A 21,800-nucleotide genomic window follows, 5' to 3' on the forward strand; every position below is an offset into this window, starting at 1 on the left:
TTCAGGTGCATAATTTTATTCTCTCTTGTGCAAAACACGGAGCAATTTGGGCAGTCTGGGGGTTCAGCTCTCAGTTAAGGGGATTTGGGTGCTGAGCAGAGCAATGGGAGCTGTTGGGGGCTTGGCATTTTATAGCTCCGCCCTGGCTTTCCATAGGGAAAATTCCCAGCTCGGGTACATGGGGCTTTCACAGAAGGTTCTGGCTCCAGTCTTCATCAGGCACCTCGAAAAGTAACTTTTCCCCATAGGGCAGCTGTAAAATAATGAAACAGAAGAGAAGCTGTGACCTGGCACTGCCTCTCTGTGGTATTTGCAGAAGTGATTCCATAGGGGTTTCTGGGTTTATGCCAAACTTGGTATTTTAAGTGATATTTTAGGGGGTTCTGAGAACAGAAAGCTGGAGAAACCCAGGTCAGAGGGGACTTCTGGAGTCACCCTCCTGCTCAGCTTAAGAGAATTCTCCCAGGCTTTACCCCAACCCAGACATCTGCGAGCAAAAGGCACAAATAATTTCTGGGTTTCATTCTCATTTTTAGGAGTTTTTCACGGAACACTGAGAGTTTATTTTCAAGGTTTTAGGGGGGACACACTTTTTCCTTTCCAGTCTTTATATTTAGGACCAGAAGGCCCCTTTTGGCTCTGAGTGCATCATAATGAGAATGTGAAATCACCAAATTTCTGAGCCACTATTCCACTATTTTTTTTTTCCAGTGGAGTCCTTTTCACTGATACGAATTCCTACGGGTTAGATACACTTTCAAATATTTGCTCAGATGATTTTTGCAGGAGATTTTCTCTGAAAAGCATCAACAGTCTGAGACAGACTCTTACACAGAAGCTGGTCATCCTGATATTCCCAAGGATAGCAGAGATTGTCCTGCGCAATAAAACAAAAAAGAATGACATGGTTGCAACACAGTGAACAATAATTTCTTCTGTGTAATATTGAGAAAGGTGATAAGCAATCAGAATTTACTGAAATAGGCAGGAAGAGCGATAACAGCTTTAGTGCTTGCAATTAAAAATTACAATCAGCCCTACAATAAATAAACTTTATACAGGATTTAATCCAAGTCTTTTGAAATCCATGGCTTAACTTTTCTTGGTAAGGAGTAAAGGCAAGAGTTTGGCAGCAGAATGGGATTCTTGGACTGTGGATTGTCTTTCCTGGACTGCAAACCTGGTGCCTCTCCTGTGGAGAGCCACGAATTCCCCGCTTAAAATTTGGGTTTCTTCTCTCCTACCAAGGGAGACGACACTTGCAGTGCCAGCCCCAGCAAACACCCACCTACATTTGCCAGAGCCCATCCTGAACTCCTGCACTTCTCCTGGGCTCGGGTTCTCCTCCATCCTTTCCTCCCTTCCAGGACTCAGCCCAGCACGGGCCGAAGCTGGCTCCAGGCTCCCCGTGGTGCTTCCTGCTTCTCCTTTAAAACAAAACACACGGATGCACCGCAGGGAATACCCCCACTCGCTCCTCTTTAAGTATTCCAGCCTGCCAGACCCCAAATTAGGCCATTATTTCACAGTTTCCTTCTTGTGAAAAATGTGTTTCCCCTCACCGCTATCATCGCTGAAGGTTTTTTGTCCCTAAATTTATTTCTATGGGTATAATATGGTCTGGATTAAGATAGGTGCACGTATCTTTGCAGATCAGTCATTAGAAGGGATTTTTTGGGCCTGTCTTTGTCAGCTCTGCACTGAATGAGCTGTATTTGGCCCCAGAAGCTGCCCAGAGTGAAGCCACTCGCACCACACAGGTCCCTCCCTTCAGGATTTTCTATCACTCACGGGGCCATCAATCTTCTACACACAAAACCCAGCCTTGCTTTCAGCAGGGCTCCAGGATTCCCATTTCCTTCATTTGTTTTGTGTTTGAGCACATTTAAGACAAAACCAAACAACTTCTCAAGGACTTTGCTTGCAGGTCCAGCCGCGCTGTCGGGCTGCAGAGCGGACACGTGTCTGAGAGATGGAAATATTCCATGGGTCAGACTCCAGCCCTTGCAAAACAACCACTGCAGCCCCAAAAAGTGTTGCCTGGCCAGCTTACCTGGCTTCTTTAGAAGCTTGATTTTGGCCAGGGTGAGGATGGTGATGGCGACGCAAATCAGCAAAAGCAGAGCTGGTAACACAACTGGGAGCAGCCGTGATTCCCCCGAGGAGCTGGGGAGATGAACCACCAGGATTAAACTGGGTTTGGATTCACCTTCGTGGTTCATGCAGGTGGTTGTTGTCACACTAAAGGGTATTCAAGGAGTTTTAAACTCTGTCTGAATCAAAGAAAAGTCAACAGAGTCAAGGAGGAGAGCTGAAATCATTCAATCTGGAGTTTGGCTTATGAGGGAGTGATTCCTGCAGCTGCTGTGTGGGGTTAGTGCTGCCAGCTGAATTAGCCCCTCCAGAGGAAAATGAGCTGTTTGCACAATACAAATTCACAAGACATACGTCCTTTTGGCGAGTTGTTACAACCCTCACGTTTTTGGAAGGTGTCTTCCCTCCTCTTTCTGTCAGGATGGCAGGGAAATGTGGCTTGGGGGAAGCTGGGGATGGGGAGGATGGGGCTTCCCATGCTGGGGCTCAGGGGGGTGGATGCAAATCCGAGGTGCCCATCTCAATATTGAACTGGATTTGTGGGCTTTGCCCAGGTTGGGTCTGGCTGATCCTGCAGTACCTGGTGCATCTGCACCAGATCCCCTCAGGAGGGCTGGCTGGTGGCCACAGCGGGGGGAGAAGGGCTGGAGCTGCTCACAGGGAGCACAGGAAGCAAATCCACTGGGAAACCATCTGCACTGGGGTGAGACACGGCCACCGGTGTGGAGAACAACCTGGAATGACTCCTGGCCAAAACGCTCCCAGCCTTTTGAGGGACCTTGCCCAAAGCTCAGTCCTGACACAGCGGCGAGCACCCAGCACTGCCCGTGGGCTCCTGGCTGCTGCGGGGCTGGGGAAGGTGCACTGAGCTCTGCAGCAGCTGCACATTCGCCAGGGCTATTGCTCAAGCTCAGCAACGCTTCCCAAGGTCCTGTCTCCGTCCTGAGCACAGGGAACCAGGCAGGAGCACAGCTGTTGACTCTGGCACCTGCTCCACAGGCGGGTTGGAGGCAAGTTCAAAGTGTGCATGGACATGAGGCAACCTCACCTTCTCCAGCTTCTCGTGTCTCCTGGAGGTGTTTTCAGCTGTGCACAGCCTCCACAGGGCTCTGGGGAATGGGGCACAGGTTGTAAAACACCAAGGATGTGGCTGAGGACTCACCTCTCCTGGAAGGTTTCACCTGGGGAGGTTGCAGCGGTGCCCGGGGTGGCAGTGGGCAGCAGGGTGCTGCTGCCCTTGGGGACAGTGCCCATCGTGGTGCCCTTGGGGACAGTGCCCATCAGGTCTGCAATGCTCCCATGCCTGGGCGTGCTGTGGGCAGCAGGACTTGCTGATGAGGGTCTCACAGGAGGGGCTGTTCCTGGGTCTCGTGAGGAGCAGATTTCTGCACAGAACATTATTTTGAGGCTTTAATACCCACCTTCTTGCAGAGGCAACGGGTTTGTTAGATTTACTGAAGATTTACACATTTCACCTTGCATCTCATGTGAAAAAACACCAGACTCAGGCATTTCTGTGTTCCTTGGAGTCCTACAGAAAGCAGCCTGGGAGTTCTAATGAAAACCTTAATACCTGGCAACCATTCCTGCTTTAACCCCGCTCTTTCTGCCGTTGCCAGAGGAGCAGTTCCATGGACCTGTGTATTTACACTCTGCAGTTTCTCAAACTGCAAGATAACCTTCAGCTTATCTTCAGAGCCAAACATGTCTCTGTGCTGCACGTGCCAGGACCAGGATGTCAGATCCCAGGGCATTTGCATCATAAACAATCGATAATATAATCCAAACCCATCAGATTTCCTCCGAAAGCTCAGCTCTCACTGATGAGCACACTCCTGATAACCTTCACCATCACCTCAGCTGCTCTCTAATAACCGAGGGGAAAATGTAGAGCTGCTGCTTTCTCCTGGTGTGGAATGGTTTGGGGATCACCCAGGCCCTGCCACCACCTACCCTTGTGGATGAGCAGCTTCAGGGAGGCCGTGAGCTCTTCGTGCCCACTCCTGGCCCCACACCAGTACCACCCTGCGTCCTCCTCCCCCAGCTGCCTCAGCACCACCGTGTAGGTCCCGCGCTCGGGGTCACTGCTGGAGATTTGTATCCGCCCTTTGTAGGACTCCAGCACGAATCCCTCGTCGTCCAGCAGCACCGGGCAGCTCCCTCCCTTCCACCTGCACAGATACTTCTTCTCGTAGGTCCCCTTGGGGTCGTGGTGGCACTGGAAGGACAGCGAGCCCCCGACTGTGCCGCTGAAGAATTTGGGTCTCCTGGGAATGGTGGAGGCTGCAGGGGAGGGACAGAATTAGCATTTCATGCCCCTCACCCAGCGCTGTGAACCCCCCATGCCCTGTCCTACCTGTGGCCACCTGCAGAACCACCTCCTGTGGGCTCTCCTGACCCCTCAGTCCTTGTGTCCCACACAGGTACAGCCCCGAGTCTTCCTTCTTTAGGTCATTCATCAGGACTTTGAAAGCCCCAGAGCTCTCCTGAGGGGTGATAAGGATTCGGCCTTGGTACCTCCTGTCCACGTAGCCATCGGAGCTGGCGATGAGACCGCAGCTGCTTCTGCCCACTTTGCACCAGAACCTCTTCTTGTCACCTCGGGTGTCCCCAGAGGGGCACAGGACAGTGACAGAGCCACGGAGCTCCCCTCGGATGAGCTGGGTTGGCCTCGCCACCGTGGCATCTGTAGGGAGAGAGCAGGACAGGGACTGTCAGCTCGCAGAACCCCCAAAAACCTGCCCCATCCTTTTGGCTCTACAAATTCTCTCAGGCCATGTTCCTGAGCTCTGCTCCAGGATAATAAAGATTCATCTTTTTAGCTTATAATAACTGAAAAATATCCGCACACACATATCTCACACCCTAAAAACCCATCAGTTATTTCCTTTACTTCTCCAAAACCCGTTCACTCAGACATTTCCTCTGTGCCCTTCCCCAGAATCTCCAAACCTGGGTTTCCAACAGCCAGGAGAGGGTTTCCTTCCACATTTACATACCTTTTGCCCAATCTGGGTGCTTTTACACCCCACAATTACAAACATCTGGTTAACAGAAAAAGCTGAGGCGCCTGCTGCGTGTCGATGACCCCAAACCTCTCCCAGGAGAGAATCCTACCTGCCAGAACCGTCAGGTTGAGGCTGACGTAGAGCCCGTCGTTGGTGCTGCCAATGCCACACCTGTAGGTGCCCGCGTCGCTGCTCCTCAGCCCTGTCATGGTCACGGTGAAGGTGCCGTTCTGGGGGTTGTCCCCCAGGGCCACCCTGCCCCGGTACTCGCTCGAGGTGTAGCTGCTGGAGGAGATGATGGTGTAGCAGACCCCGGTCGCTGCCATTTTGCACCAAAATTTCCGCTCGTATTTGTTGGCTGGGGTGGGGGAGTAGAAGCACCGGTGGGTGATGGAGCCTCCGAGCCCTCCTGTCAAAAACCTGGAGCCGTACAGGCTGCTGGAAACGGGCTCTTCTGGGGACAGAAACAGAAGGTTTTGGTTACTCAGAGACAACCAGGAGGAGCCAGCATTGCTCCTTTGAGGCAAGGCTGTGGTTCTGAGTTGCACCAGGGGACATCTGGCTCAGGAAATCTACTTTGGATGTGCTGTGTTACCCACCCCGAGTGCCACTTTACCCACCTGAGGGGCACTGGTGTCACAGAGCCACTGGCACAGAGGGGGGACCCTCGATGCTTCTTACAGGACACTCTAGACCCCTCCCAGCCCTGGAGTTAAAGGCCAAGGGCAGAAATTAATGGGAAAAACCTCTGGCATTTGCAAACTCTGCCTGATCTGACAACCTCCTTCTTCCTGTGGATGCTGCAGGAGAGCTGGGATTCTTCTCCCAGCACTTCCCGCAATCTGCTGGCTCTCTGCAGATTTGGACTGGGCAGGGGGGTGTCTGGACTGGTTTGCACACTGCAGGTGGAGGTGTTTGGTGTCCAAGGCAGGATTTAGCCAGAAGAGCACAGCCTATGTCCCCGGTTCCAGCTTTACCTGCTCTTATCAGGGGCTGAGGACGCGGTGACTCACCTTGCAGCAGAGCTGCTAAAAGGAAGAGAAGCACCATGTCCAGCCCTCCCGAGTGTTCCCTCGGCCAACTTCACAAATCTCACGCTGGGGACGGGATTTTGCTGATTTCTGCATTATCAAACAAAAGAGAGAGATTGTGGCAGCCATTGGATTGCTCTGACGGCTGCTCAGGGCAGGGCGGTGGCTCCGAGACTCTGACCTGTCCTAGGCCAAAAATAGGGGAATTTTAAAAGGAAAAAAGGCGCTAATGGTGCTATGCATATCTCTCCCTCCTGCTTTGAACCCTGTGGGGATGGGGTGGTTGCTAAAGGCATCGCTGGCAATGAGGGGGCAGTGACGGCCAAAAGATGCGTGAGGGACCTGCTGCGGCACCGAGCCTTCCCTTCTCCCTTCTCCCTTCTCCCTTCTCCCTTCTCCCTTCTCCCTTCTCCCTTCTCCCTTCTCCCTTCTCCCTTCTCTTTTTTTTCATCCCAAGAAACAGGAGGAGAAGCTGCAGATCTCAGGGATGCCAACACCCTTAAACATCTCCTGTCCCCCCCTCCAATCATCCCCCTTTTTAATTTTTATTCCCTGCCATTTATCTTTGCACAGATTGCTGTTGCCCCTTTCCAGATCCGAACACAAACAGTGCCTGGCTGTTCCTGTTGCAGACAGGGATGACTTCCTTGTTTGAATTAAAAACTTTGGCTCACTGCGGCGTTTGCTCTGGAATTCTTTGTCTGAGGTTTGCCGCGTCCCCAGCGCTGCCCAAACCTCGGCGAGTGCAAACCCCGTGGTTTATTTCACACTTGCTCAAGCGTTGGGAGCTCTTCAAAGCACTCAGGGAACGTGAACAAGGAAACTCGTAAAGCCATAAGGAGCCTCATTCCTGCCGGGCTGAGTCCTGGGCTGGATGCCCACAAACCCCACTGCTCGTGGGCTGCAGAGGGTGGGAGACGAGCCCAGCCTCGCACCAGTGCCACGGCTCAGCCCAAACCAGCACAACCAGTCCCTTGCACAGCCCGTGCTGGAGACACTGGGCACCTCCCCAGCTTGCAGACACCCAGCTCTGCCTCCCCTCTGCTGAGGGAAGTGTGGGGCAGGGCTGCAGAAATGCCCCTTCCCCGCTGGGCGCAGCCTGGGGGGTCCTGCTGGCCCAGGATCCTCACCGGGCGCTTCCCCCCAGGTTTCTCCTGTTTCTGGGGCAGGGGAGGCAGCTCAGGTCCCCCCAGCTCTGCTCGCCTGGGGCAGAGGGCTCAGCAGAGCCTCAGCAGCTCCCTCACCCCAGCCCACAGTGGGGTGGCTTGAAAAACGGGGATTTTCACTCAATGCCATAAATTCCCACCAGACCGGAGGACTTGAAGCAAGGAGGAGCTAACAAGAATGCCCTGGGAGAGCTGAATGGCCTTTTTTTTTCATCAAGAAATCAGTAAAAATATGATCCCTATGCTTATTTAATCTTTTCTGATGTCCAGCAGTGCACTTCCTCTTTTCCTCACTTGTGGTCTGCAGGACAGAACCCTCAGCTCCATCTTAATCTCATTTAATGTTAGTTTTCAGGCAAGGAGGTGTTTTTTAACATTTTTAACCAGCAAATAGGCATTAAATATAAAGCAGAAAGCGACAAGAAAGAGCTGGAGAAATCCCAGGAGTAAACCACGCGTGGTTGGTTTTTTCCTGTCTTTATTTCAGTCTTACACTGTGAAAATGTTTATAGGATCTGATTAAACCATTATCCTTCCACCATCCATAACTGGGATGCATTTTACCTTGTCCACATCATTTTTTTGGGTGTTCTTGGCCAAAAAGGACAGTAATTTAATTTATAGCTTTAAAAAGAAAAAAATAATAAAGCCACAATGGGGAGAAAAATCACCTTAAATCACTACCTTTATTTTTTATAGAAATAATTATGTTAAATTTCAGAACTGTTACATTCTATGGTGAAATCTCTCAAGCTATCTCCTATAATCACTCTACAACAGCACTGTTCTCCAAAAACCAGTGTTTTTGGGCAAATTGAGGCTCACCTACCTTAGATTGTGATGCTTCTGGTGCTGGGAATTTTCTCCTCCTCTGCCTCCAGCTTGAATTGAGTTTAATAAAGTTGTTTTTGCAGCTGGCAGCTCAGTCTGCCTTTGCTTTTCTCTTGATGTTTAATTCTTTTTTTCATATATTGATGTGCAGAGTTTAAAATGGGTGCACTAAAAATCTTCTGAGGTCTTGATGTGCATTGCTGAGCAAGCTGGAGATGGGCAAAATGCTCAGGGGAGTAGCAGAGGTGCCACCAATGTAGTGAGGATGGGACCCAAAAATGGTCTTTTTTAGCTATATAGGGATGTGGTGACATCACAGAAGGGGGAAAAAGGGGTCAGGAGCAGCAACCGCAGAGTTTGAGAGGAATTCCCCTGCTCTGCAGACAGAATGCTTTAATATGGAGCACCTGTCCCCAGAGAGCTGTAGTGAAACGGTGTTAGCCACTTCCAGGCAGAACTTCACATCAAGAACTTTGTGAAAGGTTCCTCAAACATCTGTGGTTTGAATGGACCTTCACTGAGCTCATGTCTGTGTTTTGATCCTGTTTTAGGGTCAAAAAGATGGTTTCTGCTTCAATTTTTGTCACAAACCAGGCCCCGAAATGTGAACGAGGTGGGTTCAGCTCACAGGGTCTGAAGATGGAACATAAACACAATTCCTCTTCTGCATGACCCCAGTAACTGAGAGAAGTGTGGATGTGCTGATAGCTTCAAACCATGGAGGCAGGTCAGTTATTGCCAGGGGCTTTGGTCTGCTTTGCCTTCAATTAAAAATGATGGGCTGCAAGCAAGAACCCACCTGTGGCACTCGTGGGCTGGCTCCAGCACTCCCTGTGTCCCAGGATCTGCAGGACAACATTCCCTGTGTGAGGAGTGTGACGGATTCAGAGGGAGATTTAGAGGAACCACTTTGTTCTCAAGTCCAAAGTCTTGATTTTCCCCTCTTGGGTCAGCCAGGGTGTGAAGAGCAGGTTGTTTTCTGTGTTAACACAATCATTGGAGCACTTTGGAATCTCCCTGGCTGAAGATAAATCTCCATCGAGCAGTTTTGTGCCATTAATCATGATATGATTGCTCCTGTTGCAGCAACTGTTGTGCTTCCTACCAAACCTGCCCCATAAATTCCCCACTCTTGGCTGGGCTCCGGCAGAACTGCTCTGTCTGAGGGCATTTATTGCCATGCCAGCAGCAAAGCAACAGGACTGGCCTTGTGCGAGCAAGAAATTGGATACAGGTGATGGTGGGACCCCCTCAGGAATACTCAGTGTTGGAGAATCATAAAACCACGGAATTACAGGAGACCCTCCTGGGGCAGCACCGCTGCCTCGCACCTTCCACTGCTAAAGGAGAGTTACAGTTCTTAGAATTTATTCTTCCGGCCTGTGCCCGTAAAGGAAATTCCTCTTCCTTCCTCTGGCAAGCCCGAGCTGGAGGGGGAATCCTCTCCCCGGGAGCAGCACCGGGACAGGCAGAGGCTCCATCCCGTGTGCTCCATCCCTGTGCAGATCTCCATCCCTGTCAGCACCTCAGCACGGCCTGCCCACGCTCAGAGCTGTAATTAATGAATGATAACAACCCCTGCCTGCTCCACGGTGCCCGGTTAATGATTAAACTCTTGCTTGGAACCAGCCGGGGATGTCACTGCTGCACATAAACCCCTCTGCAAGGAACAACACTGCCCCTCTCTGTCTCTTCCTGGACTTCCAAATCCGAGGGTGTTTGGAAAAAACGAGCTGAGCTCTCGGGAAGTGGAGATCCTCACTCACTGCCCTGCCAGCGTGATCCATCCTTGCCTGAACCCACCGGGTTTTAAGAGCAGGAACGAGGAGCACCGGGTCTAGTTCTGGTTTAAGATATTATCGGGTAGCTTTGCACTGCCGGCAAACAGAGGAAAGCAAACCCAAACCAGTAAACCCTGCTTGCTTTGGCACAGCAGTAAAAGGCTGGAATGCCTCTGGCCGGGCTCCTCTTTGCAGGTTGTTGGATCTGTGGGGCCAAGCCCTGCTCGGGTGGGAGCTGCAGTGACGAGCTTTGGCCTTTTTCCATTTACAATTCCATTAGAAACAAAGGCCAGGGGCAAAAAAAGAGAAAAAAGATAATGGAGAGAAGCCTGGTGGAGTTGGAGAGGGTCCTTCCCTCCATGTGGGGAAGGGCAGAGCCTCGGCTCCTGGTTATTGCCCAAACCATGCTGGAATGTGGTCAAAAAGCCGCAGACATCTCCAGCCATCTCCCACAGAGCTGGAGCAAGCCCAGCTTGATCCTGGAGCCCAGGTTTGGTGTTTTCCTGCTCGGTTCAGCAGCCTCCAACCCTCCTTCCCCACCTCTCAGCCCCAAGGCTCCCCTGACACCGCCCCAGAGGCACAAGGGCTGTTATTAACCAACACAAATGATTCCTGCTGTGGCCTGTGCAGCTGATGATCCCTGACACCGCCAGAATTCCACCAGCCGCTGCTCCTGAATTTGATCTTTGTAATGAAAGATGTGCACAAGGATGTTTCAGTTGGGCCAGTAGGTCTTGACAGGCTCATGTAGACATGGAAATGACACGTCTGAGCCAGGGTGGGACTGATAGTTAGGAATTAGATGAATATTCCGTGCAAAATGCAAAGCTGGGCGTTTTCTTTGTTGTTTTTAACATTGTTTTGCCACATAAACTCAGTCTGGATAATCTGCATGAAGACACTGAGAGTACATTCACCAACTCTTCTGAGACTTGTTGCTTCTGCAAGGCTGTGATCTCTCTTCGTGGCTGTTTTGTGTCTGGGCTCTGCTGGGATTTTGCCTTCTGGGCACAAATTGAGTCAAATATGCCCAGAATTAGATTCATGGAATGGTTTGGGTTGGAAGGGACCCTAAAGATCGTCTCATTCCACCCCCTGCCAAAGTATGAAGTCTGATTTTGGGGGTCCCCAGACCAGAACCCAGGAGCTCTACTGGGCTCTGGCTGAACCTGGGGGTAGATTTTGTTTGTGTTCTTGCTTTGTCCCCCACCCAGACTTGGAGCAATCTGGGATGGTGGGAGGTGGGTGGAACTGGATGACTTTTAAGGTCCCTTCCAACCCAAACCATTCCATGATTTTATGCTGATGACAAAGCAAGTGCCCTTGTTCCTTACAGGCAATTTAATTTCCAAACTAACGCAGGCTTTCTTTAGAGAGAGGGCCTGACCCGTGGAGGCAATCGCACCAAACAATTTACTGATGTTAATTAACTGCTTGCAGCACTAAGCTGCACTCAGTCGTTTCCATCGCTGACCTTGCAGCACCAGCACCTTTCCAGGACACTCTGTGAATACCAAACAGGCTCAGGCTGACAAAACCCACAGCCAGGCTTTTAATCCCTCTCCAAACAGGCAGCACTGGAGCTGCTCTGTGTGGAGAGGAGGGGAGGGGAGGGCACCCTAGAGCAGAACTGCACCGCTTCGCCCCCGCACACGGAAGGTGTGCACGGGGGGGGATGGTGCTGACCCACAGAAAGAACCCGAGGAATGCACCGATGCCTGGTGAGCTGCACTCGGGGGAAGCAGGGAAACACTCGCTTGTAGCTGAGCAATTCACTGAATTCCTCTGGGACTGGCCAGCCTGATGCAAACCTGTACATCAGCAGAAGAAAACTCGCCGGCAGCAGAAGGCAAAAGGAGCAGCTGGGCTGCAGGAAGCCACTGCCAGGTGCTCCAGGTGGAGCTGAGGTGGCCGCGCTCCCAGCAGGAGCAGGAGCAGGAGCAGGGGCAGGGGCAGGGACAGGGGCAGGGGCAGGAGCAGGGGCAGAAGCAGGGGCAGGGGCAGGGGCAGGGACAGGGGCAGGGGCAGGGACAGGGGCAGGGGCAGGGACAGGAGCAGGAGCAGGGGCAGGAGCAGGAGCAGGAACAGGAGCAGGGGCAGGGGCAGGGGCAGGGGCAGGAGCAGGAGCAGGGGCAGGGGCAGGGGCAGGGGCAGGGGCAGGGGCAGGAGCAGGAGCAGGGGCAGGGGCAGGGGCAGGGGCAGGAGCAGGAGCAGGGGCAGGGGCAGGGGCAGGAGCAGGAACAGGAGCAGGGGCAGGGGCAGGGGCAGGGGCAGGAGCAGGAACAGGAGCAGGGGCAGGGGCAGGGGCAGGAGCAGGAGCAGGAGCAGGAGCAGGAGCAGGAGCAGGAGCAGGGGCAGGGGCAGGGGCAGGGGCAGGAGCAGGGGCAGGGACAGGAGCAGGAGCAGGGGCAGGGGCAGGATCCCTCTGTCAGCAGCAGGGCTCGGCTCTGGGTGGCACCAGGCACAGTCACGGGCCTGCTCTTGCATAAGGTCCTGGCCCCTGGGCATAAACAGCTCGGTTTCTAAGGGCTACCGACAGATCCAGCAGGTAAAATTCCGTATTCTCTTCGCAGGATTAAACAGCAACGCCTGCTCTTGGAACGGGGCTTGCCCGTGGTGAGCAATTCAGCCCAGAGGATCTGGCAGCAGCAGCAGGAGAGGCACAGAAATGTGGAGTTCATTCCCAGAGGAATGACCCTGCTGCTCTGTGGCTGTTTTAATTTATTCTCTTTTGTTTCCATTTCATACCAGCGTGCACAGCTCCTGTTTGTGAAGATCACCACATCACAGACTGATAAGCGATCTTTGGAAGATCTTTGAGATTCCTCCTTGGAAATCTGAACAGAACTCAGCTTTCATGGCACCAGCACACAATGGTTCTGACTAAAGCCAAGGACTGGAAGAGAAACCTTTTGTTTCCAAAACAATCTGGTTTTAAGAAATGTTTAGGTTCTGTTTCAGGTCAAAAATGTTTTGAGAGAGTCCTTAATGCTCCCCTCCCTTCTCAGTAGATAAACAAGGTGAGATTTCCCTTGGGACTTGCATCATGCAGGTGCTGAGCAGTCAGATAGAGCATTAAATAGCTGGAATCAGCCCTGGATGAGACAGAGTGGTCAGAGGAGAGGAGCACAGGGATGAAAATGCACCTTTCACCCAGGCAGGAGCTTGGCTGACCCTTTCACTCAGTGCTTACCCTGGCATCTCCTCTCTACACGGTGCTCTTGCTGCCTTTAAAGCCAACCATTTGCACTTGAAAGTCCCCAGCCCGAGGAGCTCAGGGCTGGGCGGAACTTCTGCTGCTGCCTGGCTGCACATCGGGCTGCTTCGAGCCTGCCAGCAAACACGGGAGCACCGGGAATTCCACACTCCCTCTTTGGGCTTGCAGGGAGAGCTGGGAATCACAAAATCATGGAACAGTTTGGGTTGGAAAGGACCTTAAAGCTCTCCTTGTTCCACCCCTTGTCACAGGCAGGGCCACCTTCCACTGTCCCAGGTGGCTCCATGGAAGACTTTGCCTGTGCTGATAAAATGATTCCATGTTATAGGTGGGACAGACCTGACCTGGCTCATCCTTTGTCTCAGAACTCTTTGTTTTACAACTCCAGCATTTAGATTTACCTGACTGCGACATAAATCTGTAGCACACAGCACTTTCTGATCACACACGGGTTTATTAGGAACACAAACCACCTCTGTTCCCCAAGGTGAGCAGTGAGGTGTTGGCAGCATCAGCCGGGCCTGAGAGGTGCCAGGACAGCTCAGAAGGGAAGGAGTTGGGGCTGTCCCAGCTTTGCATCTGTCCCATTTTGGCAGCACTCCTGGATCTGACACCAGCACAGCCTCTTGCCTCCTTAGCTGTCCCCTCCCTGCAGTTCAAAGTCTTCCAGCTGCTGGATTCGGGTGGTCAGGGCTGGATGGGAGAGCAGAGCATGGCACAGGAAGCAGTGGGATGTCTGTGCAGCCCTCCAGCCCCTCCAGCAGGCAGTGGTGGTTTTGGGAGGCAGTTTCATGTGGCAGGTGAGTGCTCAGGCCTCAGAGGCTGTGATAAAATTAATAAAAAAAACCCCCAAAAAAGTCCTAAAGGAGCAGCAAAGTCCGGCAGTTCTTCCCAGAGACGCTTTATCCACAGGCAACCCCTTTGAAAATACGCCAAATCCCTAATTCCATGGCTTCCCTGTTTTGATGAATCCCCAAATGCATTAAAGCCCTTGCAGGAGACTCCACCCCGTCCATGCTGAGAGATGCTTTGTATAAATAGCTCATATACATCTGCTCTATACAAAATACTCTGTACACGCGGCGCTCCTTTATTTGGCGTGAAGCTCCCACAGCACTCCCAAGGTTCTGGGGCAGGAGGTGGCAGCAGAAAATGCTCATGGCCGAGGCCAGGCAGTGAAGGCCGCTGGATTTGGGGTGAAAAGCCCCTTTTCCACCAGCCCCGTGAGCTATTCCTTCAGCAGCCCCAACTTCTTGAGCGCCTCGCGCCGGTTCTCGTCGGCCGCGCCCTTTGGGGAGATCTTCACGCTCACAGCGGAGCGGGGCGGCCTGGGGAAGCTGGGCAGAGGGTGGGATCTCCTCTTGCTGCTCTTGTCCTGCTCCTCCTGCTCCTTCAGGCCGGTAAAGTCCTTCCCTGCCCCGAGGGAGGCGGGCCGGGGGCGGCCGCTGCGGAGGAAGCTGGGGGCCAGGCGCTCGATGAAGGACATCTTGCCCAGGGAGCTGCTGCTGCTCTTGGCATTCTGCTCCTTGGTGCTGCTGATGGAGCTGCCCAGCCCCACCCCGGAGCGCTCCAGGGTGTTGGATTTGAAGGCCATCTGCCGGATCCCCGGCACGGAGCCCTCCGCAGGCTGCCCAGGGATGGGGAGCGGCGTCTCGCTGGGGTGGGGATGGAGGTGGGCGCTGGGCTCCCTCCTGTCCTGGGACAGTCCCAGCTTCTCCAGTGCTTCCCGTCGGGCTTTCTCCTTCTCCTTGGGGTCGAGGTGCCCAGAATTCCCCTTTTCAGCAGTGCTGTCGCTGGCAGGGCTGGGGTGAGAGGCGGCTGAGGGTGGAGGTGCTGCTTTTACCTTCTGGTTGTGCTCCGTGGCCAGCGGCACGGGGCTGTTCCTGCTGGTTTTCAGGATGATGTTTGGTGGCAATTTCCGTGGTTTGGGGGCAGTTGGAGGCCCACGCTTGGCATCGTGGTCCTGAGGGGCCTCCTCCAATGTGGATTTCCCCACGTGGCCCCACGAAGTCCAAGTCTTGGTCTCCTTGGCCGCCTCCCCTTTGGCATCTGAGCGAGGGCTGCGTGACCACTCCAGGTCATCCTGGAAGGGGTCTGGCGGTTGGATGATCATGGACTTCGTGTGGCTTCCTGTGTTGGCTTGGTCCAGCCTGCCCTCCTTGGGCACCTCCTGTGCAGGTTTTCCTGCTGGCACTGTGTGGACACTTCCTTTGCTGCCAGAAGCTCCATTTGCTGCAGGGTTGTTCCTCGGGAGACTGGAATAACCTGGGCTTAGAGCAGCTGCTGGAGCCGAGCTGGAGGAGGCAGAGACGCTTTTACCACTCCTCTGTTCAGCCCCACACTGCTGATCTCTGCTTGGAGCCCCATTGCCCAAATCTGGGAAGAGAGGGAGATGAAGTCACGCACAGCACAGGGCCACAGAACACCCCTCACCCCTGCTGGGCCCGCACAGCCACGGCTCAGGACGGGCACCCAGGGCTCCCCTGACTCCACCGATCCATCCCTGCTGGGGAAACCGGATCCTTTGGGCCTGACAAAGCCTTGTGAGCCTGTGTGAGCCCATTCAGACCACGAGCACAGATGCTGTGCCCCGCGGTTCTGCTGCCTTTGCTCCACACCCGCCTGTGAGAACCAGGAGGGCACAGATGGTGCCCGACTCGTGTGGCTACTGCAGCGTGATGGGGACCACCTGTGCCTTATCGACCCAGGGCACTCCCTCCCTGCCAAGGACATTCCCTTGGCACAGCCAAGCTGCACAAGGGTTTCCAGCTTACCCCGGGGCACAGGGCCCTTCCTAGGCTTGGAGGGCTCCCCATAGTCGGTGTCGTCCGTGGAGACGCCGCTGTCTCCCTCTGCATCCAGGGAGCCAATGGTTTCTTCTAGGAACATCAAACACTCTTTCTCTTCCACAGATAAATAGTCATAGCTGTTGTCACTCTGGAGCAAGAAGATGAAGCAGTGCAGGTAAGAAAGAGAGGTTTACTTTATTCTCTTTTATTTATATATATATATATATATGTAACTTTATATAACTTTTTATATACATATAACTTTATACTGTTTAATGTCTAGGTAGTTTAGAGAGCCTGTGGCAGCTGCTTGGCCAGTGGCTGTTCAATGATGAGTATTTACAGCTCCAGAAAACCAGACAACCTCCTCTAAAATAGGAAATATATGTATACTTAAAGCCTTTTTTTATATTACCCTACTCTGTGGGTCAGGAGGTGGATTATTCTTAACTTGGGAACTTGGCCTCTTACTTTCAGTTCTTTAAATTACTGTGAAATGTGAGCAGATGGGTGACAGATCTGTAGGTACAGACACTTCTATGAATGCTTAGAAAACACCATAAATACTGAAGGTTTCTGTGCAGGTGATGAATTCTCCTTGTTCTCCCATTCACACCTCAGCAAGAGCTGCTTAATTTTTGTTGTATTTTGAGTACCAGGAGATGTGATATTGCAACATCAGATATCAAGGTGATTCCTGCAATCTGTCATGAACAAAATGAAGCGCAGGACAGGATGGAATGTGCATCAGATCAACAAGCACGGGGCAGGAATCATCCCAGGTGGAGTTGTTTTGCAGAGGCACCTTATCCAAATCTTTTACTGTGCACTATCACAACCAGTTTTTCCATCCCTATTACATTCAGAGGGTTTGGTTCTGGTTTGCAATACATCAAATGGAAAACCTGCCAGGACTGAGCGCTGCTCTCACACATATCAATTATGCTCCCAGCAAGGCAGGATGTAATTAGTGCATCAATCTTGGAATCGGCGTTGGGAGACAAACGAGCTTGAACGGAGAGATAGTGAAAAATGACACATCTACACCCATGGCCCACACTCATCTCTGCCTTAACTGGGGCATTCCTCTCTGCCAGGCAGGAGGAGCTCAGCTCGCTGTCTCCTCCAGGTGAAGTCACTCTCCTCGGAGCCAGTGTGACCCAGTTACCCAAGGGTCTGCCCCGCACCCCTGGCAGCGCAGGAGCCGCTGGCACGGATCCCAGCCTGGCCCAGAGCAGACCCTGCAGCAGCAAAGGCTCCCGGCTGCTGCCACACACGTGGCAGCTTGGGAAGGCTGCGAGTGCTCTGGGGCAGGAACTCATCTGGTCCTGGTGCTGGCTCAGGGCCTCCAGGGGCTCCCGAAGCACCGATGGAGAGCGGATTTGAACTGAGATCTGCCCCAAACCCTTGCTCAGCTCAGAGGGGCGAGCTGGGCCGGGCACCCCAGGGTTACTCACCCGCTGTGAGTGGTCGGAAGCCGTGCTGACCATGCTGTCACAGCTGCCGGAGCTGCAGCCAGCCATCCCCAGCTCCTTCCTAGGCATAGCACGGGCTGCCCTGGTGGCTGGAGAAAGGAGAAGCATTAAGTTGTGAGATTCTCCCGGGGCTGACTCAAGCACGCTGGGAGGGAGGACAGGCAGGCTCTGATGCTGCTGGGTGGAGGAAATGTGCTCCATCTTAGGCTGCTGTCTCCAGGAGAAGGCACAGCTGGGCTTTTTAAAATAATCTTTGAAGTTTTCCCCAAAATAATTTGGAATAGGGTCATCTCTGCACAGCCAGCTCACGTTGGTGGCTCTCTAATCACCTCAGAGGGGTGGGTAAGGCAAAGGCAGAAGCTGCAAGCCCAGCTCAGCCTCAGAGATCCCAGCACCAGCCCCAGCCCCGACTCATGGGACCTCTTTCCTCCGCCACACCCTGTGCCAGCCCTGCAGCTTGAACTTGAGAACGAGCTGGCCCCAAGTGCTGCTGGTTACTCACATCCTCGCTCTGTCAGGAGCTTCCTCTGCCGCCCTTCCTTGGGGGCCCTGGGGAGGTGTCCCCGGCCTTTGGGGCACGCCTGGGTGTGTTTGGGCACACGGCTGGCGCAGCCCGTGGGGAGCAGGGCAGGCTGGGGCTGTGCCCAGGCTGCTCCAGGGGGGTTCAAGCAGCCCCTCAATGTCCCCCCTGCTCACAGCAGGGTCCCCCTGATGCTCCTCTGGATGCAGCCCGGACCCCCCATCACCAGTGGGATCCCAGTGTGGCAGCAGCTGCCTGACAAACGCCCTGAACTTGGGTTCCAACACCGTGACAGGGGCAGGGCAGGGGCCCACGTGGCACAGGGGACAGTTATCCCTGCACAGAGCTCTGCTGCCCGCAGAGAGAGGCTGAGCACCCACGGAAGGTGTCATTACTGATGGATGCAAAGCACTGAGCTTCCGAAATTTCCTGGCACCACCAGTTAGTTCCCTCCACATGCACCACCCCGTTCCTGGGGAGGGAACTGGGCTGTGGAGGCAAAAGGGAGCAGCAAAACAAACACCAACACCCCCTCCAAGACACACGGACCCACGCGAGAGGATTTGCTCCTCAGAAGACAGAGGAGCCCTTTGTGCTGTAACCTGCAGGCAGGAACACACTGCTGCTTTTATTTCTTGTAGCAGGATCAGGGAATTAGATCCAGCGATAAGTGAGCAGAACTGGCTGCTTGTTCAGAGCGTTAGACCCTGAAAGAATTCCTCTGTAATTGGAATATGCCGCAAAAATCAGATTTCAACACCCACACCCTGACAGATCTAATCCTTCCACGCAGGAGGATTTTAATATTTCAGTCTCAGCTTTGCATTATTTACTGCTTAAATGACGTTGCAGTAAGTGGTGGCTTTGGAACAGCAGTTCCCTGGATTCTTTGAATTCAGATCACTTCATGGCCAGGGATTTGAGCTGTCAGGAAGCAGAGCTGAGCTTGGGAGACTTCAGGCCTCTGCAGGGTTTTGCTGTGCACTTGAACATCCACAGTGTGAAATTTAGATTTACATCAAAACTAGATTTATAGATTTATATCGACTCCTAAGTAGCAGGAGGCTTGACCATGGTTGTTGCAGTGCTCCTGGCTGCCTCCCGCCCAAATTTCAGACAGCAAAACCCTCCTGGGGAAGTGAAAGCCTTGCTGGAAGTTGAGCGTGCAGCTGCTTGGGGCCAGCAGGGAGGCATTTCCACCATGAGGATCCCCACCACCACCAGGCCGTTAAAGAATGGATTTCCTCTCATTCAAACAGCATTTGCAGGGACCTAAAGCAGCCGCCAAGGCTTTGGCATCCACCGAGCCCCGGCTCACGGGAGGCAAAGTTCAGCCCGAGCCCGCCGGGTGCTGCGGAGGATCTGCTCTGAAACAAGAAGTTCCTTTTCCTGCCCATTAGTTCTCTGATGTGATTACAGCTCCAGCACACTCATCCAGCTTGGGAAAGGGGAAAAATCAGTGTTGAAACTCCCCAGTTTTAATGATTCAGAAGGATTTCAGTTCCTTCTTTTCGTGAGTAAGAGCCACGAATTAAAAACGCAACTGAGCATTTGATTTAAAAGACGCAGTACTCAAAAAGCTGTTTTATAGCTGGGTTTCAACGGTGTTGATCTCTTCCCCCACTAAAAATATATTTGGAAGAAGTTTTTTTAATCTAAATCCAAAGGCCAGGTCCCTCAGCTCTTGTGGCCGTTCTCATAACTGTCCTTTGAAAGCCCACGGAGCCATCAAAGAGGTGCTGGGTAGCAATTAATGCTAATTGCTTTAGACAAGAGGCTACTTTCTTTCAGCCAGCACCACCCCAAGCTCTCCATCCCGGGTTAAAACACCTCGGTTTTGCTGCCTGGGGCAGAGCAGCCGGACCCCTGCTGCCCCTGGCTTTGTCCGGCCACCCCAAACACAACCCGAAGCAAATCCCCCTTTGCAGGCACCTGCTCCTGAGCAGCCCAGGGGATGGATCGCACCTCAGGGGCAAAGGGGACGGTGGCAGATCCGCATTTCCTCCTCTCTGGACAAGAATGAAGCGCCCCAGCAGCTGCCTGAGCTGTTTGCTGTCCTGGGCACAGCTTTCCCCAGCTTTCCTCCACCACCACCACCACCTTCAAACCACCTCGTCCAGCTTCGCTGGTGAATCCCCCACTGCATTTCACCCCTCCAAAGCAGAGCCCTGCAGGTACCCAGAGCCCCCCAGCCCTTCACCCGCAGCCCGTCCAGCACGAAAAGCACAGAAAGCAAAGGACAAGCAGGAACACAAATGATTATTAATCCGTTTCGTTGTTTTTACCAGGCCGTCCGTCGTTCCGTGCTGCCCAATTCCTTGTCCCAGCCGTGCCTGTCCCAGGACTTCTTTGCTTTTCTGGGCTAAGCAAACACAGCCAGGTTACACATTAACTCTGCTCCCGCTGCAGATAAGGCTGTGCCGGGCCCGTGGCTGCTCGCAGGTACGTCCTGACAGGCGATCCCTGGCCCCTCACCTGCAGCCAGGGCGAGCGAAATTCATCCTGCAGCCCTGCAAGGCACCTTTCCTCCTGCTCCAGGCTGGGGTCACGGCGTGGCTGAGCCCCTAAAACCCGTCCGTGCCATGCCCCAGAGCGCTGGGTCGTGGCTGCTGCGCTGCCAGCGCTGGGTGTGAGCTGGCAGTGCCCGGGAGCTGCGGGCAGCTCTGCTCGGTACCACCCAGCTCCCTCACTTCCCTGCTGTCCTCTGCTGTCCTCGGCACGGGTTTCGCCGGAGACTCCTTAATCCGACATCCTGTTCTGCCGCATAGCTGCTCGCTGACACCGGAGCAGCCGAGCCGAGCCCTGACCCGAGCCTTGCACACAATAATTACGTCCCCGGCTGGGCGTTTGCGCCCAGGAACGCGTCACCCACAACAGGTTTCTTCTCTCAGGTGGTTTGTGCAGGGATCCCGCAGCTCGGGGTAGGAGCGGGCTCCTCCTCGGCTCTGAAAACACAGCCTGGGCTAGGACAGGTAGGGACTTGCATTTCACCACAGCTTCCCAGAGGCCAAAAGTTTGCTGCCTGCAAAGGAAGGAGGTTGTGAAGACAGGCAGAAAGTGTTTTGGAAGGGAAGCTTCAGCACAGATTTATTTACGTGCTGCAGGATGGGGTGCCCAGGTCTGCGCAGCTCCGAGGCTCCTTCTGCCTGTCCCGACCTGCAGCTGCTTTTGCCCCAGTTGGCACCATTCCCTGCTGGCACCAAAACCCTCTGCAAGCTCCTTCCAGTGCTGGGGACTCCTTCCCCAGGCAGCTTGAGGTCAGTTCCTGGAGCTCTGGTGAAAGCTAAAGCCCCCCAAGATGCCCACCACACTCATCTTCACCCTGATGACACCTTCTCAGAAACTCTGCCAGGCATTTCCTTCAGCAGCATCTCCCACTCTGAGCCCCAGGGTACCACCTCTGCTGCCTCTTCCAAAGAGGGGCCCAGAGGTGACACCGACCCCCAGCCCGGGTGGTGCTGCAGGGCAGGGAGGCAGCAGCCATGCCTCCTTATGACTGACTTCGGGCTCTGTTACTAAAATCAGAGCTTTTCCAGCTGATAAACAACACTTTGGCCATTCCCCACACACAGCACGGACTTGTACCTGCTTGACAAGGTGCTGCTCACTGAACATCTACAAACACCCTGCAGGGAATTTCCAGGGCTGACACAGCTGCGGGATTCATTCACATTTCTATGCTACAATGATTTTTATTTTTTTTAGATTTGTATTTGTAGCAAAAGTCTGTGTTGCCACACATGTTCCCTGCTCCACAGAACAGGGAAGTGGAGCTAATGAAAGCCACAGGAAGATGGAGGGAAAGCAGATGAGCCGGGAAGCGTCGAGGCTCCCACCGGCGGTGCTGAGCCCAGCCGAGTGCTGTTCCAGAAGGGAACGTGCCGGGGA

The 21,800-nt window shown here is 53.5% G+C and overlaps 2 protein-coding genes across 5 annotated transcripts in view; both read right to left on the bottom strand.

Moving 5' to 3' along the window:
* LOC125338116 (polymeric immunoglobulin receptor-like) overlaps positions 1 to 21,800 on the bottom strand; it is a 27,657-nt gene continuing 5,857 nt past the window's right edge. Inside the window, exons 2-11 of one of the 3 annotated variants that reach the window (XM_048328464.1) lie at positions 8,129 to 10,993; positions 6,116 to 6,223; positions 5,212 to 5,556; positions 4,451 to 4,780; positions 4,048 to 4,377; positions 3,257 to 3,479; positions 2,054 to 2,166; positions 1,289 to 1,427; positions 832 to 877; positions 1 to 253 (exon numbers count right to left, since the gene is read on the bottom strand). In XM_048328464.1, coding sequence (XP_048184421.1) covers positions 188 to 253; positions 832 to 877; positions 1,289 to 1,427; positions 2,054 to 2,166; positions 3,257 to 3,479; positions 4,048 to 4,377; positions 4,451 to 4,780; positions 5,212 to 5,556; positions 6,116 to 6,152 — 1,629 coding nt within the window. In that variant the 5' untranslated portion in view covers positions 6,153 to 6,223; positions 8,129 to 10,993 and the 3' untranslated portion in view covers positions 1 to 187. Of the gene's footprint in view, positions 254 to 831; positions 878 to 1,288; positions 1,428 to 2,053; positions 2,167 to 3,256; positions 3,480 to 4,047; positions 4,378 to 4,450; positions 4,781 to 5,211; positions 5,557 to 5,722; positions 5,809 to 6,115; positions 6,224 to 8,128; positions 10,994 to 21,800 lie in introns of those variants that run through there. The other 2 variants (XM_048328466.1, XM_048328465.1) reach the window with 2 other exon arrangements.
* On the bottom strand, positions 13,563 to 21,336 carry C24H1orf116 (chromosome 24 C1orf116 homolog). Of its 2 annotated transcripts, none has more exons than XM_048328474.1 (4): positions 20,388 to 21,336; positions 17,375 to 17,481; positions 15,903 to 16,065; positions 13,563 to 15,504 (listed from the first exon to the last, which is right to left on the bottom strand). In XM_048328474.1, the coding sequence occupies exons 2-4, from the start codon at positions 17,459 to 17,461 to the stop codon at positions 14,357 to 14,359; spliced, it is 1,398 nt and encodes a 465-aa protein (XP_048184431.1). In that variant the 5' UTR covers positions 17,462 to 17,481; positions 20,388 to 21,336; the 3' UTR covers positions 13,563 to 14,356. The 2 variants fall into 2 exon arrangements, with proteins under 2 accessions (XP_048184431.1, XP_048184430.1); XM_048328473.1 differs by having other exon boundaries at positions 20,198 to 21,335.

The sequence above is a fragment of the Corvus hawaiiensis genome, chromosome 24 (assembly GCF_020740725.1).
Source record: "Corvus hawaiiensis isolate bCorHaw1 chromosome 24, bCorHaw1.pri.cur, whole genome shotgun sequence".
NCBI classification, from domain to species: domain Eukaryota; kingdom Metazoa; phylum Chordata; class Aves; order Passeriformes; family Corvidae; genus Corvus; species Corvus hawaiiensis.